Here is a 19420-nt window from a genome sequence, read left to right as displayed (position 1 = left end):
TGCCTTGTAATTTGTTGTCTCTTTTGACAATTGAAGGAGACTCCTTCTGTTCCCAAGAGGCCCGGGCCTGGGGGAAGGGAGATGGAGGGCAGGCGTTCAGGCATTCATTTGGATTGGAAAGAATATATAAGGGAATATAGGGGGGAGAAATGGGAAACAGATTTGTTCGTAGAGCTTAGGGCTGTTAGGCCAGCTGTAAAGAAATGCTGTATTAACTATCAAAACTTTTGTTCTCGTGAGGCTCCTCAGTCATGGACTGCTTTCCCCTGCAAATCCTGCTGCCTGGAGTACAGTGCACTGCTTCAAGGCTTTGGGCATTTAAAGATGTCTAGGTCTTAAAAAGTCTGAATTGTTCAAGAGTAAGTGGACATATAACAGCCTCATGTGTATGTGACCCTTCTAGTGGTTATGTTCACAGTCAGTGCCAAGTACTTTTAAAAGTGCAAAGCAAAATGGGTTTAGTTGTCTAAGGGAGTTCTCTGTGTTGGATGAGAGTTGGGTTACGGACCAGAACCCGGGTCAAAAAGTTGAAATGTCTAATAAAACCCCACAGTGACTGAGTTGAGAGAACTCAACAGGTAAAAGGATGGCTCTTTAAAGTAAGAAAACATGGGTTGAGACCTGACTGGGAACTGGTGCTCTTGGCTCTATGGCAAGAGAATGCAAAGCAAGGAGAATGGAAGGTATGACGACAGGCAGGAGTACATGGCTTATAAACAGCTTGAAAGGGTGGTTTGTAAGCTCTGGTGCTTAGAATAGCACCTGTATTCTGTGTGATGCCTGTGGGATGGTCAGGGAGTGGAGTACTTCCTTAGCATCATGAATTCTCAACTAGTGGTTGTAGATCAGTTTGCAAACACTCAGGAACCTTACAGTGTGAGCAAAGCAGTGCGTTTAAGGCTAATCCACACCTGTTTGTATTCTGTAGCTTGTAGAACGAGAGCCACTTCTGTGTCACCCAGACCTGCTGGATCCACTTCCTGCTGACCTGGAGGACCTTCCTGATGACTTTTTTGAAGTCACGGTGGACGATGTACGGAAACGTTTGGCACAGCTGCAGAGTGAGAGGCAAGTTCCCTTTGTACTGGTGACTGTGTTTGCTTCATATCCTTCTGCTGAGCGCAGACACACTGTGCCCCTGCTGCTGGCTGTGGTTTCTGGGGTAAGGGTTGTAGGTAAGTTACTGGGTATGGAATTAATGATAAGCACTGGAAATCTCTACCCTTTGTGCAGTTTGATTTCAAAGGCTATGCCATGTTTCTGTTTAAAGAACCTTTGTGTGTGAACTAGTTAACTGTTTGTGTTTGGGTTAATTGTTTCACTTGAAAGGTTCACTTGAAAGTTTCATCATGAAGTCTGTGATGCCTGGGTGGTGATAACTTTATCTGAGAACCTGAGCTAGTCAGGGCCAGTCCCTCACCAAAAAAAGGAGTGAAAGAAAGGTTCCTTCCTGTCTTCTACACTTCAAAGAGTTAATCAAAGCTACTTAACACCCCATCTCTTTTTTTTTTTTTCTTTTTCCTTCTCCTTTGTTCTGAAAGATAAGCCACTGTCTTTTATATTAGATGTGCTATTATTTGCTGGAGGCTCAAAACAGTGGTGAACTCCTGCTTTCTGTTTTGATGTGACTTCATATTAACTACCAGGAATTAAATGGCTGGAATTAGTAACTTGTAATGGACAAACATATGAGCACAATACTACAGCTTCTTAGGAGCAACTCCCACTAAGTAAGCATCAAAAGCAGAGTGACAAGCATGTCAAGAGAGGGGATTCTCTCTCAGCTCTGCTTTTGTGAGGTCCTACATTGCAGTACTATGTTAAGCTTGGGGCCATCAATGTAACAGAGACCTACTTCTGCTGGAGAAGGTCCAGGAGGATCTTGAGGATGATCAGAGGGCTGGAGCACTTTTCCTATGAACAAAGGCTAAGAAGAAAAGGCTCTGGGGAGACCTTATAGCAGCCTTTCAGCACCTAAAGAGAACCTACAGGAAAGCTGGAAAGGGATTCTGTTAGGAGTGTAGTGATAGGACATGGTGGTGGCTTTAAACAGCAGATTTAGATTAGGCTTTGGGAAGAAGTTCTCCACTTTGACAGTGATGAGGCACTGGAACAGATTGCCCATAGAAAGTGTGGATGCTCTATCCCTGGAAGCGTTAAGGCTGGGTTGGATGGGGCTTTGAGCCCATGGTGGGGAGGTTGGAACTGGATGATCTTTAAGGTCCTTTCTAAACCAAATGGTTCTGTGACTTCATTAGCAATTACTAGCTTTTTCAGCTAGAAAGAAAAACCTTATGTTCTGTGAAGCAGTTCTGAACTAAAAACTTACCTTAAGGTAAGGTAGCCTCCCTGTCACAACAGCATTTGGCTGTCTGTATGTTCTCAACTAAGCTAACTTCATCAGTGTATTTATTTTTAAGAGCATCACAACATGCCTTTAAACTCTGCAAGCAATCCATGAAACTACGCTATAGCCAAGAGGAGTTGGAGCTGGTTTTTCTCCCCATAGACCTCTGAAATCCACATGAGTACACAGATGGGCTTGAAAATTGCTCTGCCACTTGTGGGTCTGGAGCAGTTAGTGGTACCAATGTGGGGTCATTTGGTTGGGGGTTACTGGAATTCAGCCCCCTCAAAAATTTCCTCATTTCCAAATTTGCTGATGCTTGTAATCCTTTTCCCTCCTCACAGCCAGGGATAAATATAAAGACAAGTTCCACATGAAAGTGATATCAGTTGGCTTCTGGTCTTAGCTGCTGAATCTTACTGAGGACTAGATGCATGCAGGGCAGTATTTTATGTGCAATTAGAATTTAGTTCTGATTTCATGAAGAGGCAAGAATTGATGTCAGAAATTGGTACACAGAGAAGAAACGGTGCAGATTAATTTCATGATTGCTTTTCAAACCGTGAGTAATACTTTCAGAGCATTTCAGAATGTGGTGTTCCAGCAGACAGTTCTGAGTACAGCAGGTGAAGTAAGCCTGTGGTGGTTTTGTTTAGCAGCTGTTGTTCCTGAGGTACCTTGTGATTCTCAAAAATACAGAGGTCCTTCAGGCTGGATAGGCATAGGAGATAACTTGGAAATAGTTGTGCATTATTGTAATTATATGATCAAATGTTTCACCAAAATGTATTCTGGTAAATAGGATATCCAGAAACAAAGAAAAGGTCTGAAGCTGAACATGGAATTGAAGGGGATCTGTTGGATCTAAGCTTATGTCTTTACTTACAGAAAAAAAAGGTGTATGTTTTTGTGAATGCACTGTTTCATCTCAAATAGTGCTGTGAGAGATGTGTGGAACAATTGAGCAGTTCTCATCAGCTTTGCTTGGACCTTATGCTTTCTTAGTAAAATTGAAGTGTATCTGAAATGTACAGAACTGACAGTTTGTTGTCTTCCCATGTATTTAGGAAACGCCTGGAAGAAGCTCCACTGCTGACCAAATCTTTAAGGGAGGCTCAGCTGAAAGAAAAGCTGGAACGTTACCCAAAGGTAGCCTTTGTTCTTTTCCCAGTCCTTCTGGCTAGCCCAAACGTGGGGGTTAGTAGCTTTGTGAACCAGATGAGAACAAGATCTTCAGCTGCTTACAGGAGGATGTTGTAAATTCTTTCCTTGTTAATTGTTTGTGGCACTTGCATAATAGCTGCACCAATTAAAATCATCTCTCATGGAATGACGTGGTTGAGTGCCGTGCAGTATAACTCCTTTTGCTTTGTTCCAGATGATGCTTCAAAACCCCCTCCTTACATGCACACATCATTCTACCTGATTGAACTTTTCTATCCACCCCTCCTCTGTAAACTCTTAAGTTTCAATAGTATCTCATTATGGGTTAAATGTTAGAGATACCTCACTTTGTAAATATGGTCTTGTTGCAGCTTCTGTCTTTGATGATTTGTTGCAAAGAAATAAGAGATTATGTTCTTAGGTTAGGTGCTGTCTGACCAACACTGGAAATAGAATGGTGCAAGTTATTTTAGTTATGCTGCCCAGGAGCTGTGTGAGTGGCAGATTCCTGCTACCACAGGTGCTTCAAGGTACTGATTCACTGTCTGTACCTGTCCATATTTAGCAATGAGAAAGATAGCAATGTCTTGTGAGCATCACTTAGTGCAGGGAGCTAACCAACAACGCTGCTGCACTGTAAGAGATAGCATTTGTAAAGATCAGAGTTCTCTTAGGGCCTTGGGAAGCCAGGCAGCCTCTGTGTGTCCTTTCGGGAGCTGCACAGTAATTATCAACCTGTATGTTTTTGTGTGCCTGTAGAGTAAAAGATTCAGATCTCCCTGTGTAAAAAGAAACATGCAGCTTTGAAGCCAAGGACAGGCCTTCCCAAATGGCCGTGCACAGCTGACCTGATGTGCTTTGCCTCTGACTAGGTGGTGCTGAGAGTCCATTTCCCTGACCGCCATATCCTGCAGGGGTTCTTCCGACCTACTGAAACTGGTAAGAGCAGCCTCTGCTTCAGGTGTGCCTGCAGCTCACCTCTCTCAGCATTAGCTGCATGCCAAAAGAGGGGTGGCTCTAGGGTGATCTTTCTGCTGTCCAGGGGGAGTAATACAGGTGGGGGGTGGGGGAGGAGGGAACAAGCTTTACCTACTGTAATAACAGGAGCTAGACATTTCTGCCTCTGTCAGTTCACAAAAGATAGAAAGTCGGACTGTGTGCAGAGCAACCCTTGCTATTATTAATTTAGATCTTATTTTGAGCAGGCAGCAATGCTATTTTTGATACTTTTATATGGTAGGGAAAACTAATAATTAGTTACCAGTGTCTCACCTACCTGCTGTCTGCAAATCTTGGAGCTGCTATTGGATTTCCGTGGAAGAACTTGACACGACAGCATCTTTGATTTTTGCCAGGGAACCATCACATCTAAGCATTTTCTCCAAGAGGTCTGCAATAGTAACAAGTGTGGTAGTGTTCCTTTGGGCAAAAGGCAGCCTGCAGACGTTACAGAGGGTAGTTCTGGAGATACCTGTTAGCCCTTCTGCCTGGTGTCAGGGGAAACAAATGTAACGCAGCAAACTTCTCTCTCTTCCTTTTTTCACAGTTGGCATTGTGAGAGATTTTGTAAGAAGCCACCTTGCAGATCCAGATTTACCATTTTACTTGTGTGAGTGTGCTGTTGCTAATATTTGACCTTAAAGCCTGTTCATAATCATGATGCGTATGAGATCTTGTGATGCCATGACACACAATCTGGGGAGGGATGTATATACTTTTTTCCCCTAAATACGGCAGCAGAATGCAAAGGAGGTATTATCAGCTCTTAGCCATGTTATGATTCTACCTAATCAGGAGCCTGTGTGGGCTGTGTAGAAGTGTCACTCTTCTTTTTTTATTTTTTTGAAGAAGAAAAAGCAGTAATCCCTCCCATACCTGCTGTATTTATTGTTTTGGTTGCTGGGTGGCCCTGTTTTGTAACTTGTTTTTTAACTTCAGTTATTGCACCTCCCAGAGTCATCTTGAACGATGAAAGTTTGAAGCTCTCTGAGGTAAGGACTCACGTGTGTGCTCTCTCTGACTTGCTGCTCCCCCTTGCCACCATATGCTTTAGTTACTTTCAAAAGAAGCTGTGTGCTGCTGTGATCCCTCTAGACCTCTCTTAGCCACAACTAATGGGACCAGGTGCTTCAGAGCACAAGCTGCTCACCAGAAGAGGTCCACCTTGTGCAGCAATATGTTCTTTTTTTGTGGCAGGGGTAGGGGCTTTGAATTGTTGTATACATACAATTAGTGCCTTGTGAAGTCTGTACTGTATTTAACCTTAAAAAAAGGCAAGAGCGGTTTGTTGTATTTGTAGCTGGCCTAATATAGTAGAGATGACACTGGATTTGGATAGGTGGCTGTTTTCAATTTTTATGGCTAGAAGTAGAGGCTGTGTTAGTCACAAATCTGACCATTTTGAAGCTGCTGTATGAGTGTTTAATTTTTCAAATCCAGACTTGTGGATCTTTTTCACAAATGTCAGATCAAGGGGTCTTGAAATTTCTGATCAGACACATGGCTATGTAAATCACACGTGCTAAGGAAAGTCTGATAAAGAGATTTTATCAGTCATTTTACCCCACATTCGAGATGTTTAAAATGTGGTGTCATTCAGAGCTTCATGGCCTTTTGCACTGATGGACTGAAGATCACTTGCAGAGGAAAAAGTCGAGCGGACTGCAGTGAAGGTTTTAGCTTGATGCCTCAGAGCAGAACAGTGCAATGGCAGGAGAGAAAAAGGGACCTTTCAGGCAGTGTGGCGAGTTAGGTAGGCATTAGCATGTCTCTGAAGTTGTTTGTGATGGAGCTTTCCAAATTCCACAACTTCATGACCAGCCCATGTGGATATGATACAAGTGCAGCTGCTCGTAGGCTATTGAACATCCAGAGAGCCAAAGCGTGTATCCCTGTGCTCACAGGGAGAAATCTCTTTTTCCTGTAAGCTGATAGAGATTCATTGCTGAAATTTGTGGTTTTGGGAGTGTCAGCATTCTTTGTATTGTCACAGTAGTTATGACAGGTATAGATTCCTAGAGAGTTCTGAGCTTCTTGGGGATCACAGCCCCATTTGGTTCCACGGTTCAGGAAGTGCTGTGCAGAAGCTCTTGGCCTCTGCCCAGCTGCACAGCCTGAGGACTACCTGCTTCTATCAGACTTCCCACACTCTACAGCATGTCATCTCTTTGAATGTGTTGTGCAGGAGACTGTGCTTCTCCTGCCAGACAGGAATGTGAACACGTATGTCTTGGTAAGAAGTAATACCATGGTGCGTGGGGTGACAAATGGTTTTCTTTTCAAAGCCATTTTTGTGTGATTTAATCAGTAACAAAAATACCAGTGGAAAACACTTTGTTTCTTTGAAACAGGAGACTTTCCAACTCAGGCACAAAGGCAGTTTCTCCCAGCTTCCTCTGACTTGTGCCATCTCATCCACATCTGCCATCCAAAACATTGTCTCAAGTCCCACATGGTAACCATGATGGGAAATGCAAAAGACAAATTTTGTCTTCAGATTTCTGAGAAACTCCAGGAAAAGGAAACCGGTTGTAGTTGCATTGCTAATAATACATTTGGAAAACATTCGGAGGAGCAGCAGATAATAAAAAATGTTATCCACTTGTTAGCTGTTCTGAGGCAAGGGAAGCAGCCTTGGAAACGTGGCTTGTGCAGGCGTGTTTGAAATGGCACATGCACACTGCTCTCTGCCCCCACACCTTCTCCTGTGGTTGTCTTAAGCTGTCATGTCTGGACACATCCCTCACCTTGAGTTCCTTTACACACGTTTTCTAACGTGCTTATTGGAAAGCTTTTTTTTTCTCCCCATAATTCCAAAGTCTCTCGACAGCAGATGTCTCCTGCATAAAATGAGTGTTCGTCTTTTTCTGAGATTTGGCTGGGATGCCTTCCAAGCTTTCCTGTCTCAGCCTCCAGCTTCTCTTGTGTTCCTACAAAATATACTGCTGCTTTTCAGTGTCTCTGCAGTGATTTCTTTTCCATATGCCGCATTTTCCTCTAGGATCCAATGGCCTTTGAGTTTTGATGCTATTTATTTTTTCTTTAAGATGAATTTTTTTTAAGTACCTCCAAGATGCTGAAGAGTCAAAATCTGCCTCTGCAATTTACATTTTCCCTCTTCTTGCTTCTTGTCTCTTGGATATTTTGCTGCTCCTGAAGTTCTAGGTACTTCAATTTCTGATACTGCTTTCTGTTTTGTCAGTGTTGGAAAGCACCCTGTCTGCCTGTGTACCTGTCCTTATCACCTTGAAATTGCCTTCCAAGGATTTTCTGGGTACCTGTGGTTATCACTGAGACTTTCAGAGGCAAGAGGCTGCTTGAGCCTCAACGTGAACCGTTCTGGACATCAACTGCTGCCAGCCTGGATGTTTTAGGAACATACTGTAGTGGGTGGAGCTCCTTTCTGTGTGATATGGCTAGGAATTGGTTGGTTGGGGATGCTCATCCAATGTCAGGCATGGATTACAGACCTGCACCTCGGTTTCCCAGGATTTATGCTAGCAGTCTGTTATCTTCCAGTGTTCAGGCTGCTGCGTTGCCATCTGTAAGAAAAAGTAGATGGTGTCTGAGGTAGTAATGTGGGTACATTTGAGTGATGTGAGTGTAATTTGTGTTGAAGCCAGTCACAGGAGTCTCTGCAGATGGTGCAGTGTGCTATTATCAGTATTTTTCTTCTCTACGCTCTCTGCCTGCATTCAAGCTGATAAGATTGGAACCACATTTATTAAATCTGATAGCTCACAACGAAGGGAGAACATTTATGATATAAGCAAAACCAGGGAAAATGACAAATATTGTCAACTTGTTTGCTAAAATATTTGGGCTGAAAGAAATGCCTGAGATGAATTCTCCTGAAATGTGTGTACTTACACTGTAGTGAGAGCATGGATAGGCAGCAAGGTATTCTGGAACCAGTGAAGACTTCAAGACATCGCTTTGATTTTTCTATTTCATTTTTGTTATTGTTGTTTTTGCTGGCTGCCTTATCCTCATGTCCCTTGAAGTGTTTTATAATGTTCTGCTCTCCAGAATTGAACAACCACAGGCTTCCCTGTTGTAGCACTTGGCCTTGAGTTTCTTACAGCACTGGTTGCCTGTTTGTGCTTCCCTGCCAAGCTTCTCAGAGTTGCTCTTCCCTTTCTTGTTCCTCCCAGAACCAGGCACTTGAGTAGCATGTATCTGGAGGGCATTAGTAGGAAAAGTAATTAAGAGCTGAGTTAATACCAGGAAAGAGTTAGCAGAAGGTAAGAATACCAGCCACTGGGAAGGTCAAGGCAGCAAAGGGCAGGAGGCCTCTTCTGAGGAGCTGAAGGAATCCACACTCTTCCATGTAAATATTTAGTTTTTTTAATCAGATCTTAGAGTGCACCAAGTGTTTCCTCTGGCACGTACTGTGGGGCAGGAGTGCAGAGGAGCTGTTTGTTCGTTTCTTTGCCTTTGGTTCTGTTTCCATATCCTACTCATTAATGCCATTTTGGGCAACACGTCTGGCATTCTGTTCACTGAAGCTGACTGACTTGGGCAGGTTGAGGCCTTCTGACTTTTGGCAAGAGTCCGAATGCAATTGCAGAAGAAACTTCTTCATGAGAGTCTTTCCACCAGAGGTACTTCCAGTGGCTGTTCTTGGTGTTACTCCACTCGCTAATAAGGAAAATCAGAATTAATAGTGAAATTCACCCAGAGGATGGCATTCACCTTCCTGCATGAAGCCTCAGCCCTTTATTACCACTCAGGATTTTCTCATCTAAGTAGGCTTTGGTCGGAATCTTACTTCCTATTTGTCATACTAGTCCTGGTAACTCATCATGGCTGTGCACACTTGTTTCTCATGCTGGTTTGGATTAGGGCAAGGCAGTGCAGTAAGGATGAGGCCTTTCTTGCACGGCTTAGTTCAGAGTGGAAATTCCGCCAAAAATATTCCCTCTTCTACTATTAATTTCGGAGGCCAAATCTTTCTGATCTCAGCTCAAGGGCTCAATGAATACTCTTTATACCTGGATTCCTTCTTAAGTAGCCTTCTCAAAATAGTGCTTTCAAGTCTTATCTATGCCTTATGAATTTTAAAGGGCCCCTGTTCAAGCTGGATCAGATTTCCCCCGTATTGGCTGCAGAATATCCATCTTCTTTTGCAGTTGCAGTCCACATTGAGAAGCTTTGTTCTCAGGTTATAAACAAGAACCACTTAGTCACTTTGCCCCTTTCACCATGGCTGTGGTGTTTATTTCTGTTTCAGCAATGCTTTGCAGTCTTGCTTGAGGAAGCTTTTGATCCACCGGCTTTCCGGTTGAATTTTCCAAGGGCAAGTTTATGTGTTTGGGGTGTGTGTACTGTGCAGTATTTCATGTTGGTAGCTTGGGTTTCTCCTTCCATGCGCGTGTTCCTTTGAAGTGCTTATTTTCTTATTCATCTTTTAACATCAAACTAACTGCAGACCTGTGGCACTCTAATCTTTTCAGATCATGTAACGGAAAGAATGCTTCTCTTTCTGGCAGCTGCGAGCTCCCCTTAGACAACAGTCCCTGCCTGATTTGAAAGCATCATTCTTTCTGTGAGCAGAATAACTGCACGGTAATAATGGACATCATTTGCGGTACTCAGTTGTAGGACTTTTGGAATGCGTGCATCTGGAAGTGCCCACTGAGGGAAGAAGTGTTGGGATGGTATTGAGGGAGGGTACTGTCTGAAATCGTTTTTGTGCTCTAGAGAACAAATGACTAAAACATGCAATAAAAAAAATCAGAAATATTTCTCCTGTGCGTCACAGTTGGATTCGCAGTGGAATTTTGTTCTAGGATGGATATTTTTGTCATGACCCAATATACCACTCCACAACCAGGATGCCCTGCTGTCATAAACCATGCTCACCACTGTGGTATCTGAGTAACTTGGGTTGTCTGAAATAGAATTTTGGGTTACTGTCGCTACAGAGTTTGAATGTGGCTGCGTGAGCAACAGGCTGGTCTTCAGACAGCAGAAACAGAAAGCGTGAGTCTCAGCTTGTACCAAAGCAAAGTGATGAAGCTGTGTTACTGAAGAATGTTTGAAACCTAAGGAATTGTTTGTTAGGAGTGACCCTCCTTAAGTACACAGGGTGATAAGCAGGACAGTGGTTCTTCTGCTTCTTGCTTCCTTAGTGACTGACTACGACCCCGGTTGGTACTCTGGAAATATATATTTATTCCTGCCACTGCCATTTTGTGTGGCCTTGAATAAGTTACTTATTCTCATTAGATCTCAGTTTTTCATCGGTACAAAAAATTGTAGTTTCTTCGATTTTTAATTTGCACTGTGTGTTGCCTTTCATTATGCACACATACACATATATAGTGCACATTAGGACACCATTTCCAATCAGATTTCTGGGTACTCTTACAGTAAAAATAACAATCCAACTACATCTTGCAAATCTACCTCAAACAGTGTGATTTGAACATTAAAATTCCATAGTGTAATAGTGTTAATTTTCCTTGTAAGAGTAACATTGTACCTTTGGCTGGAAGTGAAGGCAGCCAGGAAGAGAAATGCTGGATATTGCAGCATGGTAACTACCTGTTGACTTCTGTTGTAGTAATTCTTCACGTATAACTGAGCGGAGTTTTTTGAATGCTTGTTTCAAGCAACCTGTGATTTGTTTGGTTGGTCTGCTGCACCCAGTGTAACCGTAAGAGGTTTCTAAATCTCTCTTGGCTCAATGATATTCTTAAAAGAATCCTGTGCAATGAATTTAAGACTGCAAGATTCATCTTCTAGGGCCACAGAAGCATGTAAGTGAAGAAATTACTGACCTAAGAGTATGCATTTTGAATAACATTCTGCCCAATGTGACTTCAGCTTCCAAAGCAGTGTTGGGGAATACAAAAGGCTCCAGCTTTCTGGTTGTGCATTTTCCTGTCCTGAGGATACTAACTCCTTCTCACCTTTATACCAAGGCATTCCTTGACGGGTGAGGTTATTCCACTCTGTGTGCATATTTCTACGTATATCTTCATATTTAGTGTTGCAGAAAGCTCTGAGGCAGTGTGTCCTGCTGGTGACTGGCTGGAGAGCTGGTGGGGTAGCAGTGAGATGCAGCTGGCTGTTTCCTGTACTGCACCCAAAGTGAGCCCTGAAACAGGGGGTGACACCTGAGAGTTCTGGAATGAGAAAGCTGGATAAGGGGTGGTGTGAATGAACTGTTATTGTGGAGAAAGATCTGAATGCAAAACCTTATCGGATATGAATTTGGTAACAGATCCCTGTTGGCTGAGCACTGGGAAGGGACAGTGATGGGGGGAATTGCTCCGCCGTAGGTAGGAGGTTGTGTTGTGTATGCCTGTGAACTGCTGTCCAGTGCCTTTCAGTTAAAAGATTTTGGATTGATATTTTGCCAGCAGCAGGAAATGGTTGTGGTGGTGGAGCCTGAAATTCAGAACTAAGATTGTTTGTCAACTTGTGAGTAAATAGGGTAGAGGTTTATATTGGGGCACATTCTGTTTGTGTGTTTCTGCTGCTCAGTATGTCTGTCTAGCTCTCAGTCTGTGCTTCTCTCTCTCTCTCTTTGTGCCTCACTTTGGCCCTGCCATGAATTTTCTCTGACCCCTTGGGGCCATTCCTGCATGGAGCTTTGATGTGTGTGCCCAGAGCTTGATTGACAAGCAAGTTTTGGTGGTGGCAGTGGGGAGAGAGGAGGGCAGGGCTTTGAACTAAAAGGCTTTGAGTTTTGAGATGTTGTGCTTACTTATCTCCTTCAGAATGTTAATTATTTACCAAGATAATTGGGCAGGAGGGGAAAAACAGAGAGGGGAGGTTATTAAAAAATTCCAACACTAACACGCTACAAAAACCTCATTTTCCAACTTGCAGCTGGCATGAAAAGGATGTTGTGTGCAAAAGGGCTTGAGTGTATGTGTGTTTGGGGAGGGGGTGCTGGGGGGGCTCCCTTTTAAGCCACCCATTTCCTAAATAGAGGGATCCCTTCAGACGAACGCAGCGGAAACATCAAAGCTCTTGGAAGAATTTTCTCTGGGGTTTCTAAACCGTGGCTGGTACTTTTTAATTAAAAAGTTTATGGAGAGCTGTCTTTGTGAGTGGAGCAGGCAATCTTAGGCACTGTTGATTGAGGACTAACGTGTTAAAAAGACCTGGTAAATAATGATTTCTGCTAAAATGACACTTGGAGGATGTGAAGATCCCTGGTCGCTAGGCAGGAGCTGAGGTTTGGAGTAGACAAATGAATGTCTCCTCTGCTTTACTCTAACGTGCAGGCTGTGTTACTTAGGAAATTCTACAGCACCTTTTGGATTAATGTCCAAAAACTTGCAATGCCACGTACTTGTTGGCATTTGTACCAGGAAGATAGCTGAAACTGATTCATCTCATCTCCATTCATCCATCCTGATTAATCTACATCTATACTAGGTGGGAATCCATAGGCTCCCCTGTAGAGATCTGGTTGGTTTTGGTTTGTGGTTTGTTGGTTTTTGTTTTTTGAGATACTATAACTGCTTTGCTGGATGGAGCATCAGTTCCAGTATCCTGATGGTGGCAACAGAGGCTCAAGAAAACTCAAGAGCAGGCAGCTTGCCCTGTGCAGTTCCTGGATGTGCCTTGGTAGTAGAAACAGGAGCAGTTGATGCTGACAAGACTTATTGGTTTGTTTTGTTCAGGAAGAGAAATGGAGTGGTGTTATTTTGCCAGAGTAAGTGTAGACCATTAGTCAACATTTTCTGTCTCACTGACAGAAGGGAAAAGTCTGAGTCTGGTTTTATTGCACTTGTGTGCTGGCAAAAGAGGAGTGCCTGCTGATCATATGCTCTTCAACGTGTGTTCCTTGTGTGCGTGAAGGGGTAGGCAGAGATTGCAGGTGATGAGTGCACACCTTTCTGGGGCCATCATGGCTGGGACAGGCAGTGCTTCCCATCTTTCCTGTGATGTATTCAGCTGTGACATACTGCATCGTTTTGTACGGAGGTGATACTGCTGGGATCAGACTCAATGGATTTACATAGTGTAACATGCTTTCATTTGATTCATTCCTTCATGAACTATGTGCATATGTATTCTTTTAAGGTGTGACACTGTAATTAAAATGCATATTAAGTTAATTATGCTTTGGCTGACAAACATCTCAACACTCACTGAGGAATTGTTGAAAAGCAGGGGTTGCAGTGATGTTCTGGGTTCAGTTCTGGGCATGCTCTGCTCATTATCATCTCTTTTAGAGGTAAATACATAAATACGAAATAATAATATTTGCAGATAAAATAAAGTTCATCAGGGTGATAAATGCAGATGTGAAGAAGGCAGTCCTGCAGTTACTATAATGAGCTAAATGAATGAAAAAACAGTTTGAATACAGCACTTATCCAAACAAGTAGGAACTAGCAGTTCAAACTGGATTGAAAACAAGTAGGTTGTTGGCACAGTGAGTGTGTTGCTGCACATCTGTGTGTAGGAGAACAGCTTGTGAGTTTTGCTTCATATTTACTGTGAGTGCCCTGTGCTGTATGCAAGTTGAGACTTCTCTGAGTTATGGATGCTTCAGTGACCTGATCTTAAACTCTCTGAATTTGTCCATAGCTGTCTGTCTCTAACGTTCACAGTAGATTGTGGAAGCATCTACAATCAGTAACCTCTTCTTTTTCCCCTTTGCTGCAGGCTAAACTCTTTCCAGCTGCTGTCATTCATTTTGGATCTGAGGAGCGCAGGGGTGAGTGAGCTTCCTCTCTTCTTCACCTGATTGTATAGCACCTGTACAAGACTGAAAAGAATTGTATCAGTATGTTAGGATTTCTTCCAGCAAAAGATAATGCAGTCCTTGCCAGTGCTGGTAACTGTTCCCCTTCAGACTGGTTAAAGCCCATCAGAGCTGGGTTGTTCTCGCTAAAAGTGGGTTTTACTGCAGTTAGCTTAAGCACAAATATAAATATAGTACATTTCTTGTGAGATTTGTTAGGCTGTTGTGCAGGCATTGTCTACTATGAGGACAAAAATGAAAGAAGAATGATTCTATAGAAGGAAATTTCACTGTAGAAAATGTTAGCTGAACAGATGTGAAATGCTCATATAGACCTCCTGCTGAGTGGACTAGCTGGAGGTGGGAGAACAGGTTGGAATCCTCAGTTGCCTGATATCTCTGGTTTGTACTTAGAATTTCTCTTTGTCCCAGAGATTGAATAACACTCTTTTAGCGAGAAAAACGTAGCTCTGATGGGCTTTAACCAGTCTGAAGGGGAACAGTTACCAGCATTGGCAAGGGCTGCATTATCTTTTGCATAATAGCTCCTCAGATGGAGTGAGCACTGAAAGAAAATGTCAGAATCTCAAGGTTTTGAATGAATGACAAAGTAAGATGCCTCGAGTTGTGCAAGAAGCAGTCACAGCTTGAAAGTGTCCTGTTTGACAGCTGGTGGAAAACTTGCTGTGGTGTACAGCAGGTTCTTGTTGAGCACTGAGCTACGTGAGTCTGTGATTGATGTCTTTATGTTACCAAACAAGTGTTGGGATTTCATCAAGTTTCATTTTAAACAGATTGTTACCTGAAATCGGACCTGCTGAGCTCTGCAGTTTCCCCTTCTGCAGCTGATTTATTGATGGCCAGGTATGTTGGAACTGAGTAGAGTTGCAGTTGAGTATTTCAAGGAGGGGGAGTGGGGGCATGAAGTGCCTTTCTAAAAAGAAATGTGATCTGAAGATGCTAGGACTTCAGTTTCTCCTTTGTACAGTCATATCTGAATTTGTAGCTTGATGAGTTCTTCTTTGTAAAGCAGGATTTCAGTGACTACATCAAGTAAATCTTAAGGTCTTTCTCATGGAGAAGAAGAGCCTTGTCAGTCTGACTTAGAAAGCTTAAATGTGGTGATACGTGGGGTTAGTATGAAAAAAAGAAGTTGTAATTCTACTTGCTTATTTTCTTCCTTAGATGTTTGTCCAAACCATTAGCTCCTTCTGCCTCGTCATCCTCAGAATCAATAGTTCCATCCCTACCTGAACCAGAAGTGGGCAGTGACAAAAAGACTGAACGACCAGAACCAGCAAGAGTGCATGAAGCTCCACAGGTGCTGAGAAGGGCCCCTGGGAAAATACCCAAGTGGCTGAAGCTACCAGGTATCACAAAATCTGGGGAGAGTTCTCCTGCTGAAACAGTTTCAGTGTTGACTCTGCTCTTGAAGATGTCAGCAGAAGGCAGGCAGGACATGATATCAGTGCTTGTCAGTCACAAATCATTTTGTGCCTTAAACCTCAGCCTTCACTGGAGAGGTGCCTCAATATTGGTTCTATAAGGAATTAAAACTAGGAAACGTTATCTGGAATTCCCTGGCTAATAATGCCAAATGTTAGTTTAGGTAGGATATTATTACTTGATTCTGTGGGGGCATCAGCTCCAGCAGCATAGGAAAAAGTGTGGAATTATTCCTGAAAGGCTGCAAACGGTCACTTGGGGTGTTTTTTCCTGTTGTGGCAGATCTGTCCTTGGTAGGATAAGGGGTAAGGATTTTGAACTGAGAGAGAGTAGATTTACATTAGATGCAGGAAGAAATTCTCCACTGTGAGGGTGGTGAGGCCCTGCTGCCCAGAGAGCTGTGGGTGCTCCGTCCCTGGAGGTGCTCAGTCATGCTGGATTGGGCCCTGGGCAACCTGAGATGGTGGGGGCAACGAGCCCACGGAGGGGTTTGATTGAGCTTTAAAGTCCCTTCCAACACAAACTACTCTTAGGATTCTACCACTCGTACTGGGATAGTGATGTGGGAAGCAATATCTTTACCATTTCCTGTTTCTAGGACTCTTGAGCCATTCCACTTTCTCAAGTAAAGGTTATCTGGATAAAGCACAGAATAACATCTTGCCTACATATGTAGGTTATCCACTAGCAGCTGGTATGAAAAGTTAATCTTGTGCTCGAACATGCATGTTAATAATGTGTAGGATGGGGTTCCCTTCCCTGGGAGTTATGTTGTATTCACCATTCCATCTGCTAAAGAGCTGTTCTTCCACACAACCCAACCATTGCCTGAACACAGCAGCACATAGATCATGCTGTTGAGAAATGATGCAGTGTGAACTGTGTGGTTAAGTGTTTTAATGGCCTTCTGTTTGTGGTGTAGGTGGGAAGAGATGAAGCATCCTGAGCTGCAGTGAGCATCCAGTTGTGCCTCTTTCCTGATGAACTACTTCAGAATTTGTAAGAAATTGTTGGTGGCCCTGGAGAGATCTAAATACATATGAACATTAATTACATACAGAAAATTGCTATTACTTTCAGCTGCCAGCTTCACCTTTTGGAAGTGTGCAAGGCCTGTTTATGACTACAGAAGCAAGATTAGAGGTTAAATTTAACATTTCCTGCATGCAAATAATATGAATAGAGAATGGAAGGGAAAATAATTCCTAGATAATGTCTGTGAAGGACTGTGATTTCATCCATATTTTTAAATTCAAATCCTCCTATCTTTTGCCTTTCTATCCTCAAAGATAACTTGAGTCTGGCTGCTTGAACTCTAGCAGCAAGGTGCAATTCAGTTTTACCTATAGTTTAGTGCTGAGTAGAACAAGACCTCTGCTTTTTGCTGGTAATTCTGGGCGTAGATGGCTAGAAAGTGGGTTTAAGGGAAGCACATCACTTACAACAGTTCCGATTGCCTTTTCTTATGAAACTCGTGGTCTACTGCACTTACACTGTTTTCATTTGCCCCAGAACACAGATATCTGCTAATGGAATTTTCTCTGCCCATAATTTATGTCAGTAACTATGGGTATAATGCAGGGAAAAAAAACTCCCATAAGAATCTCTTCATGTCACCATCAATCTGCAAACGTCTTCTGTGGTCTGAGAGTTCCCACAGCAGAGTCAGCTGTCCTCTGCGTGCAGTTGGTGTGCAGAGGGAAGTGCTGGTCCTGAATTTGCCTCCTGCAGATGCTGCAGTGGGATGAGTGTTCAGAGCTGTGCTTACACTGGAGATCACAGTGCCACAGCAGCCATGGTGCTTTATTTTATTTTTATTTTTATTTTGAATCTTCTTCATGGATCAGTGATTTGTACTGGGCAAGCTGGGGTTCCATGTTATGGTAATAGCATATTTTCCATTTTCCCTGTACAGACAATTGTTCTCTAAGCTATGTCTGCATCTGCACAATTCTGAGATGTAATAAAGCACAGTGGCCAGAGGAGGCCTTTTTGTCGGTCTCTTTGATAATGTGTTCCTTCCCCCAGTGCTCTGTTTCTCTGTCAGTTCACAGGAACCTGCTCTCTTTTCAATGGGCCTGTCATGCCTCATTCCCTTCCTCCCAGTTTTTTTTTTCTTCCAACAAAGCAAAACAGAGCTTTGTACCATCTGAATGAACTTCAAAGTAGCTAGAAAGGGCACCCAGGGTTCCTGGCACTTGTCATTGTCTCCCAGCCTGGCCAACATTTCCCTTCAGGTCTAATTACTTCCAAATGCTCTTAGATGCTTTGAAGAAACTTGAAGGGAGGGAGAAGCATGAAAGGTGGAAGAGGAAAAAGGAGACTTGAAGTGGAGGGAGCAGAATGCTTGAGCAGAAACGTTGATTGATTCCTTATATGACACCCAAACATAAACAGGGGCTGTGTGCGGCCACCGGCAGTGGAGGCTACAAGAGCACTGTGTGCAGACATGCTGCTCTAAGTTCTTTTCTTGAAAGGCAAGCCCTTCTGGTGCTTGATGTCTATAAAGGTGTATTACAGCAAAACAAAGCAAAATAATGTTTAAAGCTTACTACTTCAGAGGATTGTGTGGGCTGAGCTTGCAGTCTGTCGCTTGGTTCAGGTGCTCTGTCATGCTCATTGCTTTCACAGAAGTTAGAAGTATGCTGCAGCTACAGCTGCTGTGCTGAGTTTGTGCAGGATGTGTTGGAGGCCCACGAAGAGCCATAGGTTGGCTCCCAGCATAGGCAGTGATGTACTCATGCTGGTGTTTGAATCACTGGGTTAAGAGTAAATAGGAGTGTTTTGGATAGCAGGAAGCTGTACTGGGCTTCAGGTGTGCTACTCTTTGTTTCTGAAGAGCACAGGCAACATGAAGTGCCTTAGCTGGTTTGATTTCATCAGTTTTGTCATTTGTGAGTACGTGGTATGGGCAAAGAGAAGGAAATGTCTGGGGACATGAACAGCACTATCAGCACTAATGGGGCAGTTTATTGGGTTAAGTACAGGAGTGAGGACTAGGAGGTTAATATCAGGTCTGTCTTGACCCAGCTGCTGCTCACAGAAAATTAGGTGTGACTTAATCTGACAGAGGCACTAATAAATCTCAGCCCAGTTTCTTCTCTGTGGCTGGGATGAGCAACAGCTGCAGAACCAATACTGGGTTTAACCAGATCCCCAGAGTTAACTTTCTAATCATTTTAAAATCAAGATGCAACTGGTTTACCCAAACATACCCTAATAGTGGCTGTGCCAGTCAGAAGAGGTTTCTGGTGAGGATTGGACTCCTGCAGCTGAGCCCACGCAGCTGCATGCACTGATTCAGTCCTGTTTGTGCATGCCCCTTGTGTAACACAGTGCATCAGTTTCATCTACTGCTGTTTTAATAGAATGAGAAATGGATATTGCATGGATATTCCAACAACCAGATCGGGTCTTACTCTCCTATGCAAAAAAAAAAAGAAAAGAAAAAGCTACTGCTATTAAAATACCACTTTACCACTAACATCCAAATCTGCAGTCCTCTTCAGTCAGGAATGCTGGTGGTATGGGCCAGGGAAGCGAAGTTGAGCATTTTTAGATCCCTTTGTGTGTCACCAAGACTCAGAGTGGGGGAGAGATGATTTGGAATCCAGATAAGGTTAAAGAAAAAAAAAAGTAGGGGTGGATTCTTTTAAAGGGACCAGAGGCTGTGGTGTGAGGCTGTGGTGTGAGGCTGTGGTGTGTGCAGGCTCTTCCTAAGGTACTTGCTACAGAGATTCCTACCACGC

The 19420-nt window shown here is 43.2% G+C and overlaps 1 protein-coding gene across 9 annotated transcripts in view; it reads left to right on the top strand.

Moving 5' to 3' along the window:
• The window catches only part of ASPSCR1 (ASPSCR1 tether for SLC2A4, UBX domain containing), a 41496-nt gene extending 23843 nt beyond the window's left edge, over positions 1-17653 (top strand). For all 9 annotated transcript variants that reach the window (XM_048964717.1, XM_048964715.1, XM_048964713.1 and 6 more), the window contains 9 exons: positions 929-1068; positions 3415-3496; positions 4384-4450; positions 5058-5120; positions 5450-5502; positions 14147-14198; positions 15020-15089; positions 15411-15595; positions 16594-17653. In XM_048964717.1, the coding sequence (XP_048820674.1) occupies positions 929-1068; positions 3415-3496; positions 4384-4450; positions 5058-5120; positions 5450-5502; positions 14147-14198; positions 15020-15089; positions 15411-15595; positions 16594-16607 (726 nt within the window). In that variant the 3' untranslated portion in view covers positions 16608-17653. The remainder of the gene's footprint in view (positions 1-928; positions 1069-3414; positions 3497-4383; positions 4451-5057; positions 5121-5449; positions 5503-14146; positions 14199-15019; positions 15090-15410; positions 15596-16593) is intronic.
• Positions 17654-19420: the final 1767 nt, after the last annotated feature.

The sequence above is a fragment of the Lagopus muta genome, chromosome 18 (genome assembly GCF_023343835.1).
Source record: "Lagopus muta isolate bLagMut1 chromosome 18, bLagMut1 primary, whole genome shotgun sequence".
Lineage (NCBI taxonomy): Eukaryota > Metazoa > Chordata > Aves > Galliformes > Phasianidae > Lagopus > Lagopus muta.
The sequence above is the reverse complement of the archived record's forward strand: the minus strand, read 5'-3'. Positions and strand labels throughout refer to the sequence as shown.